We start from the raw sequence: 14002 nt of genomic DNA on the forward strand, positions 1-14002 counted from the left end.
TGCTGCAGAACATCTTCTATATACTACAAGCTGTTATCTCTGTTATATGATTAAACCAATCATCCTGGTTAAGTGCCATTGTGTGGACTAACATCCCTACCCGACACCGCAACACTCTGCCAACAATTATAACCCATAGTGTCACAAGTCATTTTCATTTGAAATATATTCTGGATCCATCTGTTTTATTTGTAGGGATCCAACAAGTTAAAAGATGCAGGACAGGAGGATACACATTTCTAAAGAGGCAACCAAGCGGAGTTATAATATACACATGATCTGGTCACCTTATTGTTCTATGTAAAAAATGTTAAAAGTCTAGAGATGAGCGGGTTCAGGTTTTACTCTGATTTTCTCGGTTCTCAAAACGGCATCTTATTGGCTCACGTTTTTGATAGCCAATCAGATGCCATTTTGAGAACCGAGTAAATCCGAGTAAAACCGAGTAAAACCCGAACCCGCTCATCTCTAAAACTAGACATTATGTTTGTTTAAAAAGTTCATAAGCAGAATATAGTGTGTTTGATAAGAATTTGGGATAAATGTTACATAGCAATTATCATGAGGGAGGGGGTTCAATTGTTTTTTGTTGGGTGAACGTAAGTAATGGGCACTCGACGGGAGCTATTCAATATTTTTGCAGATGGTCGCAAATGCCACAGGCGTCCATTATTTCTGCTTACACCTTCCTGAGGCAGAGAGAAGAAATACGTCCAAAGTCGGGCTATTGGCTGCCCAAACTGCCATTTTGGGAAATATCCCCAATACTTTGCATGGGTTTAACTGCTTTTATTTACTACACATTTATTTACTACAGTGTCTTTATGATCTACAATACGTCAGCAGATCCATAGAGAAATTGCGAGGTTGTGTATTACTCTGAGTACATTAGCAATGCCTATAGATCAGGATATTACAGTATGTGTAGCAGTGGAATACATACTTTTTACCGGCTATCATGATCCCGACAGCGGGATCCCGGCCACCTGTATGCCGGCAGTGGGGCGAGCGCTAAAAAGCCCATTGTGGGCTCCCTGTGCTCACCACGCTGCGGGCACTGTGGCTCCAGAGCTGGCCATAGGCATAGGCAAACTAGGCAATTGCCTAGGGCATATGATATGCCTAGGGGCAATAGCTTCTGCTGATTAAAATGATATAAGGCATGCCTATATTCTGTGTGTAGCATTTCATATGCAGATACAGCCACAGTCTCACACAGTATATAGGCATGATGCATATCATTTTAATCGGCAGAAGTGGCTTGTGCATCCTAGCCACATAGCAATGCAAATAAGATGCATTTTCATTTAATAAAAAGGTGCCCGACGTTAGCATTGATGCAAGATTTATGAGGACACATCTGTATCCAAGCAGAGGCAGAGGTCACAGTGTTAGTGGCAGTGTGAGTGCTGTGTGCATGTGAGTGGGCTGGTTGTGCAGTAGTGTTTGGAATATGCGTAAGGAGCATTATGTGTGTAAAAATGCACTAATAATGTGCAGCAAATGTGTAGGGGGCACTCTGTGTGTCATGTGTATAAGGACATTAATAATGTGCGGCATATGTGTAAGGAACATTATTTGTAAAAGGGCATTAATAAAGGTTGTCGTAATGTGTAAGGCGCATTATGTTTATAAGGACATTAATAATGTATCTCATATGTGTAAGGGGCATTGCTGTGTGGATTTATGTGTATAAATGCATTACTAATGTGTGGCATTATGTGTATAAGGTGCTCTACTATGTGGCATTGCGTATAGAAAGGGCACTACTGTGTCGTCTAATGTGAATAAAGAGCAATAGAGTGTGGTGTAATGTGAATATGGAGAAATTCAGTGTGATGTAATGCGAGGAGTAACATTTATAAGGTAAAGTGATACTACTGTGGGATGTAATATGAATTATGGACACTATCGCATGATCAAATGTGAATAAAGTTGCAGTACTGTGTGACGTAATTGGAATTGGGGTTACTATTGTGTGGCCATGCCCCTTGCCAGCAAAAACACCCCCCTTTTTGGACTGTGCACCAATTGTGCGTACTGTTCCTTTTTAAAATATAGGGGGTACAAACACCAAAATAAGGACTGCTATGGGTGAGGGGTGATGGTGCTGGGAAAGAGGTGCAAGGTCAGAGGCGGAACCATTGGTGGGGCTAGGGGGCACCAGCCAAAATCTTGCCTAGGGCATCATATTGGTTAGGGCCGACTCTCTGTGTCTCGCTGCGCTTCCTCATGGACACCCATAGAGGGAGAAAACTCTGTGGCATTAGTATTCTGGCGGTGGCATTTCACCACCTGTCGGGATTCCGGCGTTGGCATTGTCACAGCCGGGATCCCGACAGGTGGTCTGGTTATTGCCTCCTGTAGCAGCAATTGCTATTTCTGTATTACTCTGTACATTATAGCAATACACATTTCTCTGTATATTATTCAGTGTGCCACAGCAATGTCTGTCTATCTGGGTGTTACCGTGTATTGCAGCATTGTCTATCCCTGCATTAATCCGTATTGCAGAAAAGATTCCCTATGCATTATGGGTGTGGTATGGAAGGTCGACCACACTTAGGTCGACAATATCTAGGTCAACAGTAACTAGGTCGACAGGGATTCTAGGTCGACATGGTCTAGGTTGACAGGACAAAAGGATGACATTATTTATTTATTTTTTTGTGTTGTTTTCTCCGTACAGTGACCGGGAACCCCAAATAGTGCACCGTATGCCCTTCAGGTTACTATTCCCAATCGTAGTCCACATGGATCGTTAAGTATGAAAAAGTAAAAAAAAAAAGAAAAAATTGTGAAAAACTCATGTCGACCTTTTGACCTGTCAACCTAGAACATGTCGACCTAGAGACCCTGTCGACTAGAAATTCTGTTGACCTAGTTACTGTCGACCAATAGTGGTCGACCTAGACATTGTTGACCTAAGTGTGGTCGACCTAGAGACCGGATACCATGCATTACTATGTGCATTGCAGCAGTACCTGTATAGTCTGTGCATTACTCGTATTGCAGCAATGACTTTCTGTGTATTACAACATTATGTGTTTACACAGTGTACCTCAGCAATGCTTGTCCATCTGGGTGTTACTCTGTATATTGCTGCACTGTCTAGAGTCCCTTCTTTACTCTTTGCATTGCAGCAATGCCTGTCTCTCTGTGTATTACTATGAGAATTGTAGCAGCACCTGTCTAGTCTGTGTATTCCGCTTTGTATTGCAGTAATGCCTCTCTATGTATTACTCATACTTGCCTACTTTTGAAAAAGCATGTCAGGGAGACTGTGAAAGTAACACCTATCAGTGCAGACGTGAGCTGCTACATCCGAGAGGCGTGTCATTAAAAAGACTTATGGCTTGCATGCATAAGCGACCCGGCACCAATGATTAACGAGCGCGGGGCTGCACATCGTTCATCGTTGGTGCCTACACACTGAACGTTATGTACGAGTTCTCGTTCATTAATGAACGAGAACGTTCATATCGTTCAATGAAATCTTTAAGTGTGTAGGGCCCATTACATCCAGATGTAAATGAGCCACAAAGTTAGTAAGATCAACTTGTTGAAGAAAATAAACTGATATGTTGCAGGATTTGTTTGTGTATCGTGTTTAACAAGAGGTTCAATATCCTGTAAGTGGGCACGAGAAACCTTATTGAAAATGCATGTAGCCATAGGGATCATTGCACCTTATAACCATACTTGCCTACTCTCCCGGAAGCTGCGGGAGGCTCCCGATTTTTGGAAGAGCAGGCAGGTCTCCCGCATCCTGCTCGCACCCTAGTGATACGGGCAGGGTGGAGAGATAATCCCCATATTTGCCGGTCCGTGGGGTGGGGAAGGAGTTAAAATTACGCAAGTCTTGATGATGTCACAGCCCAGCCCCACCCCCCAAAATCTCCTGCAGCGTCTCCTCTCCGGGCTTCTCCCGTAGAGGAGAAATTGAAAGTAGGCAAGCATGCTTATAACCAATCCAGGGAAATGGCACTGATGATCCCATTTGGATGCATATATCTCTGATTTCTTTTTCCCCCCCAAGAATGTAACAGCTATATAATGGGTGTAAGGGGCAATCAGGAAGATTGATGGACTATTCAGGGAGTCAGGGAGATTGCTTCTATTTCAGGGAGTCTCCTGCAGAATGAGGGAGGGTAGGCAACTATGGTATTACTACTGTATGTGTATTGCAGCAGTACCTGTCAAGTTTATGTATTACTCTGTGTATTGCAGCAATGCCTGTCAGAGCCGTAACTACATGTGTTGCCTTGTCCCTGATTGGCCGCCCTTGAGATGACAGCAGGCAGCGGCAGCGCTGGAATCTAGTACCACGCATCCTGCCAGGGGAGAGGCTCACAGTCTCGTGCAGTGCAGGGTATGAAAGCGGTGACCGCGCCCTGCCGCTGTGTGAGGACGGCAGGGGGGTGGCCACGTCCTGCCGCTGTGTGAGGATGGCGGGGGAACGGGAGCAGCAGCAGGGTAATGTATCTCTCCCGGCAGTGTCCTGTGTGACAGTAGCGGTCTCCCTCCCACTCCCCCGCCTGCTGTGCAGAGCTGACAGTCTGCCTCCCTCCCCCCAGTGATAGCCAGCTGTAATGTGTAAAATGAGGGACTCTGCTGCTGTAATGTGTAAAATGAGGGACCCTGCTGCTGTAATGTGTAAAAAGAGGGACTCTGCTGCTGTAATGTGTAAAATGAGGGACCCTGCTGCTGTAATGTGTAAAAAGAGGGACTTTGCTGCTGTAATGTGTAAAATGAGGGACTCTGCTACTGTAATGTGTAAACGGGGGACTCTGCCTGGCGTAATGTGTAAAAAGAGGGACTCTGCCTGCCGTAATGTGTAATAAACTCATGTCGACCTTTTGACCTGTCGACCTATTACATGTCGACCTAATAACCATGTCAACCTTGTGACCCTGTCGACCTAATGCATGTCGACCAATAGTGGTCGACGTAATGACTGTTGACCTAAGTTGTGTCGACCCAACGACCCTTACTCCCTGTCTCTCTGTGTATTACTCTGTGTATTGCAGCAATGCCCGTGTCTCTGTGTATTACTCGGTGTATTGCAGCAATGCCCGTCTCTCTCTGTATATTACTGTTAATCACAGCAGTATCTGACTAGTCTAAGTTTAGAGATGTGCACCGGAAATTTTTCGGGTTTTGTGTTTTGGTTTTGGGTTCGGTTCCGTGGCCGTGTTTTGGGTTCGAACGCGTTTTGGCAAAACCTCACCGAATTTTTTTTGTCGGATTCGGGTGTGTTTTGGATTCGGGTGTTTTTTTTCAAAAAACACTAAAAAACAGCTTAAATCATAGAATTTGGGGGTCATTTTGATCCCAAAGTATTATTAACCTCAATAACCATAATTTCCACTCATTTTCAGTCTATTCTGAACACCTCACACCTCACAATATTATTTTTAGTCCTAAAATTTGCACCGAGGTCGCTGGATGACTAAGCTCAGCGACCCAAGTGGCCGACACAAACACCTGGCCCATCTAGGAGTGGCACTGCAGTGTCACGCAGGATGGCCCTTCCAAAAAACACTCCCCAAACAGCACATGACGCAAAAAAAAAAGAGGCGCAATGAGGTAGCTGTGTGACTAAGCTCAGCGACCCAAGTGGCCGACACAAACACCTGGCCCATCTAGGAGTGGCACTGCAGTGTCACGCAGGATGGCCCTTCCAAAAAACACTCCCCAAACAGCACATGACGCAAAGAAAAAAAGAGGCGCAATGAGGTAGCTGTGTGAGTAAGCTAAGCGACCCTAGTGGCCGACACAAACACCTGGCCCATCTAGGAGTGGCACTGCAGTGTCAGGCCGGATGGCCTTTCCAAAAAACACTCCCCAAACAGCACATGACGCAAAGAAGAAAAAAAAGAGGCGCAATGAGGTAGCTGTGTGACTAAGATAAGCGACCCTAGTAGCTGACACAAACACCTGGCCCATCTAGGAGTGTCACTGCAGTGTCACGCAGGATGGCCCTTCCAAAAAACACTCCCCAAACAGCACATGACGCAAAGAAAAATGAAAGAAAAAAGAGGTGCAAAATGGAATTGTCCTTGGAATATGTTGTATAAACAGGACATGCACACTTTAACCAACCCATCATTTCAGTGACAGGGTCTGCCACACGACTGTGACTGAAATGACGGGTTGGTTTGGACCCCCACCAAAAAAGAAGCAATTAATCTCTCCTTGCACAAACTGGCTCTACAGAGGCAAGATGTCCACCTCATCATCATCCTCCGATTCATCACCGTGTACATCACCCTCCTCACAGATTATCAATTCGTCCCCACTGGAATCCACCATCACAGCTCCCTGTGTACTTTGTGGAGGCAATTGCTGCTGGTGAATGGCTCCATGGAGGAATTGATTATAATTCATTTTAATGAACATCATCTTCTCCATATTTTCTGGAAGTAACCTCGTACGCCGATTGCTGACAAGGTGAGCGGCGGCACTAAACACTCTTTCGGAGTACACACTTGTGGGAGGGCAACTTAGGTAGAATAAAGCCAGTTTGTGCAAGTGCCTCCAAATTGCCTCTTTTTCCTGCCAGTATACGTACGGACTGTCTGACGTGCCTACTTGGATGCGGTCACTCATATAATCCTCCACCATTCTTTCAATGGTGAGAGAATCATATGCAGTGACAGTAGACGACATGTCAGTAATCGTTGGCAGGTCCTTCAGTCCGGACCAGATGTCAGCATCAGCAGTCGCTCCAGACTGCCCTGCATCACCGCCAGCGGGTGGGCTCGGAATTCTGAGCCTTTTCCTCGCACCCCCAGTTGCGGGAGAATGTGAAGGAGGAGATGTTGACAGGTCGCGTTCCGCTTGACTTGACAATTTTCTCACCAGCAGTTCTTTGAACCCCTGCAGACTTGTGTCTGCCGGAAAGAGAGATACAACGTAGGTTTTAAATCTAGGATCGAGCACGGTGGCCAAAATGTAGTGCTCTGATTTCAACAGATTGACCACCCGTGAATCCTTGTTAAGCAAATTAAGGGCTCCATCCACAAGTCCCACATGCCTAGCGGAATCGCTCAGTGTTAGCTCCTCCTTCAATGTCTCCAGCTTCTTCTGCAAAAGCCTGATGAGGGGAATGACCTGACTCAGGCTGGCAGTGTCTGAACTGACTTCACGTGTGGCAAGTTCAAAAGGTTGCAGAACCTTGCACAACGTTGAAATCATTCTCCACTGCGCTTGAGACAGGTGCATTCCACCTCCTATATCGTGGTCAGTTGTATAGGCTTGAATGGCCTTTTGCTGCTCCTCCAACCTCTGAAGCATATAGAGGGTTGAATTCCACCTCGTTACCACTTCTTGCTTCAGATGATGGCAGGGCAGGTTCAGGCGTTTTTGGTGTTGCTCCAGTCTTCTGTACGTGGTGCCTGTACGCCGAAAGTGTCCCGCAATTCTTCTGGCCACCGACAGCATCTCTTGCACGCCCCTGTCGTTTTTTAAATAATTCTGCACCACCAAATTCAAGGTATGTGCAAAACATGGGACGTGCTGGAATTTGCCCAGATTTAATGCACACACAATATTGCTGGCGTTGTCCGTTGCCACAAATCCACAGGAGAGTCCAATTGGGGTAAGCCATTCTGCGATGATCTTCCTCAGTTGCCGTAAGAGGTTTTCAGCTGTGTGCGTATTCTGGAAAGCGGTGATACAAAGCGTAGCCTGCCTAGGAAAGAGTTGGCGTTTGTGAGATGCTGCTACTGGTGCCGCCGCTGCTGTTCTTGCGGCGGGAGTCAATACATCTACCCAGTGGGCTGTCACAGTCATATAGTCCTGAGTCTGCCCTGCTCCACTTGTCCACATGTCCGTGGTTAAGTGGACATTGGGTACAACTGCATTTTTTAGGACACTGGTGAGTCTTTTTCTGAGGTCTGTGTACATTTTCGGTATCGCCTGCCTAGAGAAATGGAACCTAGATGGTATTTGGTACCGGGGACACAGTACCTCAAACAAGTCTATAGTTGGCTCTGCAGTAATGATGGATACCGGAACCACGTTTCTCACCGCCCAGGATGCCAAGGCCTCAGTTATCCGCTTTGCAGCAGGATGACTGCTGTGATATTTCATCTTCCTCGCAAAGGACTGTTGGACAGTCAATTGGATGGTGGAAGTAGTAAAAGTGGTCTTACGACTTCCCCTCTGGGATGACCATCGACTCCCAGCAGCAACAACAGCAGCGCCAGCAGCAGTAGGCGTTACACTCAAGGATGCATCGGAGGAATCCCAGGCAGGAGAGGACTCGTCAGAATTGCCAGTGACATGGCCTGCAGGACTATTGGCATTCCTGGGGAAGGAGGAAATTGACACTGAGGGAGTTGGTGGGGTGGTTTGCGTGAGCTTGGTTACAAGAGGAAGGGATTTACTGGTCAGTGGACTGCTTCCGCTGTCGCCCAAAGTTTTTGAACTTGTCACTGACTTATGCTGAATGCGCTGCAGGTGACGTATAAGGGAGGATGTTCCGAGGTGGTTAACGTCCTTACCCCTACTTATTACAGCTTGACAAAGGCAACACACGGCTTGACACCTGTTGTCCGCATTTCTATTGAAATACTTCCACACCGAAGAGCTGATTTTTTTGGTCTTTTCACCAGGCATGTCAATGGCCATATTCCTCCCACGGACAACAGGTGTCTCCCCGGGTGCCTGACTTAAACAAACTACCTCACCATCAGAATCCTCCTTGTCAATTTCCTCCCCAGCGCCAGCAACACCCATATCCTCCTCATCCTGGTGTACTTCAACACTGACATCTTCAATCTGACTATCAGGAACTGGACTGCGGGTGCTCCTTCCAGCAGTTGCAGGGGGCGTGCAAATGGTGGAAGGCGCATGCTCTTCACGTCCAGTGTTGGGAAGGTCAGGCATCGCAACCGACACAATTGGACTCTCCTTGTGGATTTGTGATTTCGAAGAACGCACAGTTCTTTGCTGTGCTTTTGCCAGCTTAAGTCTTTTCATTTTTCTAGCGAGAGGCTGAGTGCTTCCATCCTCATGTGAAGCTGAACCACTAGCCATGAACATAGGCCAGGGCCTCAGCCGTTCCTTGCCACTCCGTGTGGTAAATGGCATATTGGCAAGTTTACGCTTCTCCTCCGACTATTTTATTTTAGATTTTTGAGTCCTTTTTTTACTGATATTTTGTGTTTTGGATTTTACATGCTCTGTACTATGACATTGGGCATCGGCCTTGGCAGACGACGTTGATGGAATTTCATCGTCTCGGCTATGACTAGTGGCAGCAGCTTCAGCACGAGGTGGAAGTGGATCTTGATCTTTCCCTATTTTTGGAACCTCAACATTTTTGTTCTCCATATTTTAATAGGCACAACTAAAAGGCACCTCAGGTAAACAATGGAGATGGATGGTTACTAGTATACTTATGGATGACGAGTGAGTGACGACACAGAGGTAGCTACAGCCGTGGACTACCGTACTGCGTCTGCTAGTATAGAGATGATAATGATATAAAAAATATATATATCACTACTGCAGGTATATATAATATAATGACGGACCTGCTGGACACTGTCAGCAGACTCCTAAACTACTAGTATGAAGAAGATAGAAAAAAAAACCCCACCACAGGTAGGTATACAATTATGGACGAGCACTGACGACACAGAGGTAGCTACAGCCGTGGACTACCGTACTGCGTCTGCTAGTATAGAGATGATAATGATATAAAAAATATATATATATCACTACTGCAGGTATATATAATATAATGACGGACCTGCTGGACACTGTCAGCAGACTCCTAAACTACTAGTATGAAGAAGATAGAAAAAAAAAACCCACCACAGGTAGGTATACAATTATGGACGAGCACTGACGACACAGAGGTAGCTACAGCCGTGGACTACCGTACTGCGTCTGCTAGTATAGAGATGATAATGATATAAAAAATATATATATATCACTACTGCAGTATATATAATATAATGACGGACCTGCTGGACACTGTCAGCAGACTCCTAAACTACTAGTATGAAGAAGATAGAAAAAAAAACCCCACCACAGGTAGGTATACAATTATGGACGAGCACTGACGACACAGAGGTAGCTACAGCCGTGGACTACCGTACTGCGTCTGCTAGTATAGAGATGATAATGATATAAAAAATATATATATATCACTACTGCAGTATATATAATATAATGACGGACCTGCTGGACACTGTCAGCAGACTCCTAAACTACTAGTATGAAGAAGATAGAAAAAAAAACCCCACCACAGGTAGGTATACAATTATGGACGAGCACTGACGACACAGAGGTAGCTACAGCCGTGGACTACCGTACTGCGTCTGCTAGTATAGAGATGATAATGATATAAAAAATATATATATATCACTACTGCAGGTATATATAATATAATGACGGACCTGCTGGACACTGTCAGCAGACTCCTAAACTACTAGTATGAAGAAGATAGAAAAAAAAACCCCACCACAGGTAGGTATACAATTATGGACGAGCACTGACGACACAGAGGTAGTCACAGCCGTGGACTACCGTACTGCGTCTGCTAATATAGAGATGATAAAGATGATAGAGATGAACAAAAAAAATATAACACTACTGCAGGTAAATATTTATATAATATAATGAATGACGGACCTGCTGGACACTGTCAGCAGAATGCGTTTATAGAATAAATAAAAAAAACACCACAGGAGTGTTTAACTTTTTCAGGCAGACAATATACTGGTGGTCACTGGTCAGTCACACTGGCAGCAAAAGTGTGCACTGTACTCCTGCTATAACTGCACCCCAGTCTCCCCCACAATTCAGCTGTGTGAGCAGTGAGCACTCAGCACAGTCAGATATACATAGATTATATTATCATGCAGCACACTGAGGCTGAGCACAGATATGGTATGTGACTGTGTATCGTTTTTTTTCAGGCAGAGAACGGATTATATTAAATAATAAATAAAACTGGTGGTGGTCACTAGTAACTATCAGCAAAACTCTGCACTCTGAGTACTCCTAATGCTCCCCAAAATTACTAAGTTAGTAGTAAATCAACTCAAGTGTCTCTATCTATTCTAACGGAGAGGACGCCAGCCACGTCCTCTCCCTATCAATCTCAATGCACGTGTGAAAATGGCGGCGACGCGCGGCTCCTTATATAGAATCCGAGTCTCGCGATAGAATCCAAGCCTCGCGAGAATCCGACAGCGGGATGATGACGTTCGGGCGCGCTCGGGTTAACCGAGCAAGGCGGGAAGATCCGAGTCTGCCTCGGACCCGTGTAAAAAGGCTGAAGTTCGGGGGGGTTCGGATTCCGAGGAACCGAACCCGCTCATCTCTTCTAAGTATTACTCTGTGCATTGCAGTAATGCTTCCCTCACTGTGTATTATTATGTGAATTGCAGCAGTACCTGTCTAGACTATATTATATGTGTATTACTCTTTGTATTGCAGCAATAACTGTCTCTCTGTGTGTTACAATAATACCTGTCTTTTGGGGTATTATTTTGTGCACTGCACCAAACCCAAACCTATTTCCATGACATGATGTTATCATCGTACATCCCGACAAGCTGGCGATGAATTTTAGCTGCTAATGTGCCCTTTTGATGCATTAATCTTATCATACTACGCACCTCAACATGTGAGCATGTTTGCGCCAGCCCCGCCATCTTACACCTGATGTTCGGACAGTATGACTGATATGATAATGGCCATGAGGGAAAGCAGTAATCTAACTTCTCTGGCCTTGCGGGAAAGTAGTATGAAATAGAGAACATTACACACGTGAGAGGTCTTGTTGCCTGACTTATTGAACCACCCTCATATTTCTCTATGTATTTATTTGTGCTGTACCTATTTACATATTACTTATAATTTCCATACTTACTTACTCTCCTGCAAGTGCTGTGAGACATCAAATATTTTGGGCAGTCCCCCGCACCCACAGAAAAGCTCTGCCTAGTGGAGCAGGCAGAATAAGATCATCCAGGATATTGCGGTGCCTTATGGAGGGGGCGGAGCTAAATGACTAAAATTTTTATAATTTAGCCCTGCCCTTTCCCGCAGACCGGCAAATCACGGCATCTGGGGGGTTGTACGGCCACACCCCCCACACTGGCAAGCTGCGTCTCCTCCCTAGTCTTCTCCCAGAGAGGAGGTTTCAAATGTAGTCAAGTATATATTATCACACTGTGGGGGACATTTACTAAGCAGTGATAAGAGCGGAGAAGTGAGCCTGTGGAGAAGTTGCACCATCAACCAATCAGCAGCTCTGTATAATTTTATAGTATGCAAATTATAGATGTTACTTCAGCGCTGATTGGTTGCCATGGGCAACTTCTCCACTGGCTCACTTCTCCTCTCTTATTGCTGCTTAGTAAATGCCCCCGTGTGCCTCTCTTTTATAATTAACAATTAACATATCACTTTATATCCTGGTTGCTTACGGTTTTATAAATGCAAACTCTAGGCAATTACTTTTTTGTGTCCTAAAAGTATGCAATATTAGTGAAAATGTACGATTTAGGATTAATTAGTGATTTCTACTACTATAGTAATCCTGAACCATTCCTTGTTCATTAAATTGAGTCACATAAAAGTTAATACCTATATTGACTTTTGTGTTTACCCGATAAAGTAATTCACCTTGAGTATACATGGCCAACACACAAATACTGACTATTTATGATTATCCTGCTATATACTGACATACAATGTCCTAAATGTTACAAAAGAGAATTTATATACCTGGAAAGAGAAAGAGTGAAAAAGTAAAATTAAAGTCCTCACCAGCAGTGGGCTCCAGCATACACATGAGACGAGTGTTATTGCCAACAGCTGTACCATCATTTCCAAGTCATGGGAACGGGTTCCCCGACGACGCCTTCTGCGGTCCCCTCCCGATGATCGTATGAGTCGAGCTTTAAGCAAAGTAGTTCCAACAACCATATTACACACCAAAGCCGTCACCAGTGATCCCAGACCCAGACCAGAGAACAGTAAGCAAAATCCAGGGGGCTCTTGTAGAAAACACCAGGTGCCTGAAGGCTGCAGTCCATATGTTCCATAACCAAGAAATGGCAGGGTGGATACCAGAAGTGCTACAGCCCATGCCAATGCTAAGCTAATCCGAGCTCGGGTTTGAGTAACTACAGATGAATGCCAAAGTGGTCTTGTAAGGCCGAGGCAACGTTCACATGCCATGAGTAGGCCAAGCAGGAGGGGGGAAAGGCCAAAAAATACCATGCATCCCCCAAGGAATTGACATCCAGCCATTGGTAATCCTCCATACGAATAGAGCCACAGGACAAAGGATCCGGTTATGAGATGCCCAGCCAAATCCGTCAAAAGGAGCCCTGAAGCCAAGAGAAGAAACTGTGCTCTGGAACGTCGGAGGCGGCGGGAGTGGGAGTAGGCTCGAGCCAGGATCCAGAGGCCCAAAGCATTGGATAATGCCCCAATAGCCATGGAGAGGGATGGAAGAAGTGGGGTTGATGATGGGGAAAGAGATGAAGATGGAGTGGTATAGAAGGGTGATGTTGAAGGCAAGGGGGAGTACATTGAGTACACAGAGGTGTTGGGGTGCAGTGGTGGGGACATTGAAGGAGAACACAGGTTTTGGTTTTATATGGGGGAAAGGAAAAGTGAGGAAATAGCAATATTTGAGTTGACTCTGGTAGAGGAAGATGATGGAAATGGCAATTAAAAGAGAGACTAGATAAGAGGTGTCAAGAGAAATAGACAGTGGAAGATAAAAGTCAGGTTTGGTGAAATGGGTATAATAGAAAAGAGATGGAAAGAGGTGGGAAAAACAAAGTTAAATTAGTTTGCTTTTTTTATTGATATTTAAGTCCCACCCTTAGCATATACATACTACAGAACATTACCTTGCCATTATCCCACATGCAGGTACTACACCTCAGTCACACACAACAACTATTCATTTCACCCCAAGCACTTATATCTGTTAGAAAGATACTCACCTCTGCGCGGG

General features: G+C 45.1%; 1 protein-coding gene across 1 annotated transcript in view; it reads right to left on the minus strand.

The window, feature by feature from the left end:
- Nucleotides 1-13569, minus strand: part of PTGER1 (prostaglandin E receptor 1) — a 35848-nt gene extending 22279 nt beyond the window's left edge. The window contains exon 1 of the mRNA XM_063929857.1: nucleotides 12799-13569. Coding sequence (XP_063785927.1) covers nucleotides 12799-13569 — 771 coding nt within the window. The remainder of the gene's footprint in view (nucleotides 1-12798) is intronic.
- Nucleotides 13570-14002: the final 433 nt, after the last annotated feature.

This window comes from Pseudophryne corroboree, chromosome 6 (assembly GCF_028390025.1).
Source record: "Pseudophryne corroboree isolate aPseCor3 chromosome 6, aPseCor3.hap2, whole genome shotgun sequence".
NCBI classification, from domain to species: domain Eukaryota; kingdom Metazoa; phylum Chordata; class Amphibia; order Anura; family Myobatrachidae; genus Pseudophryne; species Pseudophryne corroboree.